Here is a 5,689-nt window from a genome sequence, read left to right on the forward strand (position 1 = left end):
CGTCTGTTACCTGCACTGAGTCCAGAGGGCATCCAATCACAGCTGGCCTTCCTGATCAGCTGATCCAGATGCTTCCTTAAGTCTGGTTTATACTCAGAAACCAGGTCGTCTGCGTTTGTGTCGCAGTAAACGCAGATATGCCCCGCCCCCTTCTGCAGACACTCTGCTGCACCTCTCTCCAATTATAGGTGACCGTAGACAGGAGGCCTCTGATTGGTCAGATCTACATCCGCTCTACTCTATGCGTATTTCCTGTTTGGTTCCTTACCGGCTGGTTTTGTTTGTCTGACCGCCATTGTGGAAAACGACTGGTGAAGATGGAGCAGCTAGCAGAGCGAGGTGTGTGAGAACGCTGGGACCCTTTTCCACCTGGATCCCCGCTCTTTTTGGCCCTCATGTCCCCCCGTTGTCTCACAAACTCGCCCCCACTTCCTCACCGCCTCTTACAGGATCCCACCAGCCCCTCCCTCAGCAGCGTGTCCATCTCTATCACCTGCAGGATAAGCTCCGCCCCTCCCTCCATCCAGGCTCCTTTCATTTTGGCCTCTGCTGACACCTGCTGAGGTTAGCGAGCTCCGCCTCCTCAGACAGCCACCTTCAGCACCGTGTGCTTTGATTGTTAAAGGGAGGAAATCAAAAACCCAACATCCTTTATAATGCATGCACTTTTATGTATTTGTCTCAGTAAGTTTATTAATATAATAAAAGTTTATAAAAAATATTGATATTAATATTTTGTTTTTAAACAACAATATGTTAGGTCTTGTTTTAATAGGCTATGTTCTTTTTAATGTGTTGTAATAAACATTTAATCAGTCCGGCCCTCAGCTTTTTTTTGGCCCTCAGTGTTTTTAATTCTGACATCCCTGGATCAGAGGGACGATCCGTTTCCATGTTTGCGTGTTTGCGTGTTCCGTGTTTATACTGAGAGAAACAGGGAAAGTGGTTCCTTCCCAGTCCCAGCAGGACCATGGAATCATGTTTCAGGAATGAGTGACATCACAACCCAGAACAGACTACATCATTCCTGCTGACCAGCAGAACTTCACCACAGGACCTGACTACAGAAAACAGAAGGTTCTGGACCCAGACCACAGGACCCAGACTCCAGGACCCAGACTCCAGGACCCAGACCCCAGGACCCAGACCCCAGACCCCAGGACCCAGACCTGGGGCCCATCAGCAGCAGCAGTGGGTGATCAGTTCCAGAGCTAAACCTGGTTCTGATTGGTTATCAGTAGAATCCATCTTCCTGCAGATAAACTCATATCTACAACTACACACACTCCCAGTGACGTCATCACCCCTGCATCACCTCCTCCTCCTCTTCATCATCATCATTCTTTCCGTGCACGTGTCATCTTACCTGTTTCTGCTGGCTGCGCGAGCTCCGTGCGCGTGCCCGCCGGAGTACAAGCTGTAGGAGGCCCGCATCGGGAACGTGCTTCTGGCGTGCTCGCAAATCCAGAGCACGAGCAAAAGCAACGGGAGCGCGCCCATCCCGATCAATACGGTATCAATGAAGATGATTGATCCTCGATCACCACGTGATCAACTCTTTAGAGGGCGGGAAAATGTCTTATCTCCATGGAGACGGAGAAAAATTCCTGGAAGTTAGTTCTTCATGATCCGGATTCTGATCCGAACTGAGTCCAGAATCTGAGTCCTGATCGAGCCTCCTCTAAGCTGCGCTGAAGGGAGGCTCCTCCATCAGAGCAGGAGAAACAAAGAGAAGAAAAAGTTACGACAGTCTGAAGAGGCCAGCTGCTCCTCCTCCTCCTCACTGACCCCGCCCACGCAGGAGGAGAAACCGGAGCTGCTGCGGCCACACCTGGACACGGAGGAGGAGGAGGAGGACCAGGAGGACGAAGAGAAAGGAGGAGGAGGAGGACATAGAGAAAGGAGGAGGAGGAGGACCAGGAGGACGAAGAGAAAGGAGGAGGAGGAGGAGGAGGACATAGAGAAAGGAGGAGGAGGAGAAAGTGAGGGGAGGAGGAGGAGGAGGAGGAGAAAGGAGGAGAGGACCAGAAGGAGGAAGAGAAAGTAGAAGGAGGAGAAGGTGGAGGAGGAGGCCCAGGAGGAGTAAGAGAAAGGAGGAGGAGGAGAAAGTGAGGGGAGGAGGAGAAAGTGAGGGGAGGAGGAGGAGGAGAAAGTGAGGGGAGGAGGAGGAGGAGAAAGTGGAGGGAGGAGGCCCAGGGGGAGTAAGAGAAAGGAGGAGGAGGAGGAGGGAGGAGAAAGGAGGAGAGGACCAGAAGGAGGAAGAGAAAGTAGAAGGAGGAGAAGGTGGAGGGGGGAGGCCCAGGAGGAGTAAGAGAAAGGAGGAGGAGGGGGAGGGGGAAGAGAATTAGGGAGGAGGAGAAAGTGGAGGAGGACCATGAGAAGGAAGAGGAGGGATGAGGAGGAGCAGGAGGAGAAAGGAGGATGAGGAGAGAGGAGGACGTGCGGTTCGAAGTCCCAGATTGCTTCAGGAACAGTGGATTATCTGACACTGTTTATGTAGAAAAATGTTTCACTAACTAACTAACTAGGTAACTAACTAACTAACTAACTAACTGGGTGATTTAAATCATTCATAAGGTTACAGATAATCATAAAAACTGTCTGCTGTCCTCAATTCTATTCAGTTTATTTCTATAGGGCCAATTCACACATCATCTCCAGGATCTTTACAGCTGATTGCATCGACTCATTGACTCTTCAGCAATCCCTCACACTAAGCATGCTTGTAGCGACAGTGGAGAGGAAAAACTCCCTTTGAACAGGAAGAAACCTCCAGCAGAACCAGGCTCAGTGTGAGCGGCCATCTGCTGAGGCCCACTGGGGTTCAAGGAGACAGAAGCAGACATAGAAAAAGAAGCATAGATACAAAAGGCAACTGTCAACCAGCTCCACAGGCGGCCCCGTCCAGGAAACACACAGCCAGGCAGACGAGCTCCGAGCCAGCTCCCATGTCAGAGGATGAAGAGAGCACATCCAGTTAGTCACAGTCAGAGAAACAGGACTACACTGGAAAACAGGCCAAGCTCCAACATCTAGAAACAAAGGTGTTGATGGCAGCAGCACAGCTGATATTTCTCTCCAGGATGGAGTCACAGCCAAACAGGAACAGACCAGATGAAGCTACTATGAGAAAAAGCAGAGAGAGCAGAACGTTAGAGATTGAACTAACAGATTCTGCAGAGTGGGAGAATAGAGATAGAATGAAGCAGAATGATGAAAAAGGGGTCCCTATGTCCTCCAGCAGTCTAAGCCTATAGCAGCAGAACTATAGAGATAGATCAGGATAACCTGAGCCACTCTAACTAGAAGCTTTATCAAAAAGGAAAGTTTTAAGCCTAGCCTTAAAAGTAGACAGGGTGTCTGCCTCACGGACTAAAACTGGTAGTTGGTTCTCCACAAATTCTTGTTCATATTTTAATTAAAACACAAAGTCTTCTTCACAGTGATCCAACTGCAGGCGGAGCAGAACTGGGACAGAGAAAAACAATTCCCCATCTTCAGTCGATCCATCAGAGGTTCTGTTTCCATCAATCTCCAGTTTGCTGAAGCTGCCTGATTCTTCAGGTTCCGCTGAGCCCATCATCCTCCATTTATACTTCAACACCAGGTCGTCTGCGTAGGTTTCGCAGTGAACAAAAAGACGTCCCCGCCCCCTCCGCAGACACTCTGCTGCACCTCTCCCAAATTGTAGGCGAGCGCAGACAGAAGGTCGGCTTGTTTGGTGTGTCTGACCGACATTGTGGAAAACGACTGGTGAAGATGGAGCAGCTAGCAGAGCGAGGTGCGTGAGAACGCTGGGACCCTTTTCCCACCTGGATCCCCGCTCTTTTTTGCCCTCATGTCCCTCCATTGTCGAACAAACTTGCCCCCACTTCCTCACCGCCTCGGCCGTATCTAGACCCACAGCTAGTTCCTGATTGGCCCTCTGGCGTTGTGGCGTGGAATAACGTAGCGCAGACCACGCTTCAATACTGGGCAGAAATCAAGAATATCTGCGACACACTGCTGCAGGAGGATAACCATTTCTTATTTACAGACTGTTTACAAAGCAAAGTTGTGTTTTGTGCAGCTCTCATGATATTTCCATCTCTGAAGTGCAGCAGTGATCAAATATAAACACTGGGAGAAGAAAAAAACGCATTGATATGGTCGGTTTCATGCAGAGACTGACATGATTTAGAGTTTTTTTTTAACATTCAGCTTTTCTTTCTCAGTTTTTTTTATTTCTCAGTTTATTCATTAGTTCATCAGTGTGATGGCGGTGGGGAAGAAGCTGCTGCAGAACCTGCTGGTCCTGCATTGAATGCTGGGAAGCCTCTTCCCAGAGGGCTGCAGGGAGAACAGTCCATGGTGGGGGGGGGTGAGACAGCTGGTCAGAAGGCTCTCTATGGTGCTTCTGGAGAAGGTGGGGAGGATGGGGGGGTCAGGTGAGGACCTGCAGGCCAGGTGTGTCTCTCCTGATGGGTCCACTGATCAGAACCATCAAAAGTTTAGAGAAATGCTTGAGAAATCAGATCTAGTCTCGCTTTTAGACATAGTGTGAGGAGCTTCATGTTATCTGACCTTCTGACCTGACACATGCTCCGCCCCCTCACCTGTAGGGCCTGCAGGTCCTCACCTGCCAGTCAGAACTCAGGTCACTCAGCATCAACTACAAACAGAAAAGTCCTTCTGATAAAACAGAATAAATTGGTTTTCTAGTCAATAGAAGCAGCTCACAGAGTCCCTGCTTCACCTGCAGGGAACAGCCACCTGAAGCTCACCTGGTCTGTCGGTAAACCAGAGAGAACCATATGTTTCAGGGCAAAGGTCGCAGAGTCAAGAATGTGAGTTTGGAATATAACAGTAAAATGTGTCCAGACTTTTCCCTGGAGACACAACCTGGAATGTTCTGAGGAACGATACTGCAGCTGCTCCAACCACAGAAGAAGAAGAAGTCTGAAAAAGTTTGATGAGAACAAACAGGAAGAGGATGCTGATTAGAGAAGAAATTACTGAGAGTGTTTGGGTTCGTCTTTACAGAGCAAAGGTCAGCATCTTCATGAGTCCACTACATTTTGTCAGAGCCTCCTTCCTGCAGCCTGTTCATCCTCCAAATGCAGAGGAAGGGGATGGAGATCTTTCAGTTTTACAGCGAGCTCATGCATGGTAAATATCTTCTCCTTGGCTTCCATGGACACGGCCTGATCATTCATCATGGCTTTTAGGAATGTTGGGGAATGTTGGGGGATGTTTGGGAATGTGTGGCTGCAATCTTAGGCTTCTCTCCTTTACTAGAAACACAGTCACCACAGATTTACCACATTTCAGCAGCAGAGGTGGAAACATTTCTGTTTGACTAACAGATGTTTACAAAAAGGGGAGGAGCAGCAACTGAAGAGAAAGGAGAAAGGAGAGGGGGAGGAAAAATGGGAGGGAATGAGGAAGGACAGGGAAGTAGGAAGGAGGAGAGTTGAGATTAAAATCTGCGAAGATCGATCAGGTTTCAGAAGGCTGATATTTTATAACAATAACGGTATAGTTCCTATAAAATACGTCAGCGTCCATCAATCAGGGATTTATAAACCGGTTCTGCTAAATTTAGGTGTTTATAAATCCTTACGGTGACATTCAGAGATTTCTAAACCTGTAGAGGTGACGGTCAGACATTTTGTTCAGGTGTTTATAAATGCGAAATTCACAGATTTCT

General features: G+C 48.6%; 1 protein-coding gene across 1 annotated transcript in view; it reads right to left on the bottom strand.

Annotated features, from left to right (window-relative positions):
- The window catches only part of LOC107102624 (EMILIN-1-like), a 22,493-nt gene extending 21,955 nt beyond the window's left edge, over nt 1-538 (bottom strand). The window contains exon 1 of the mRNA XM_015402002.1: nt 448-538. Within this exon, the coding sequence (XP_015257488.1) occupies nt 448-538 (91 nt within the window). The remainder of the gene's footprint in view (nt 1-447) is intronic.
- Nucleotides 539-5,689: the final 5,151 nt, after the last annotated feature.

Source organism: Cyprinodon variegatus, unplaced genomic scaffold (assembly GCF_000732505.1).
Source record: "Cyprinodon variegatus isolate N-32 unplaced genomic scaffold, C_variegatus-1.0 Scaffold1283, whole genome shotgun sequence".
In the NCBI taxonomy this organism is placed as follows: domain Eukaryota; kingdom Metazoa; phylum Chordata; class Actinopteri; order Cyprinodontiformes; family Cyprinodontidae; genus Cyprinodon; species Cyprinodon variegatus.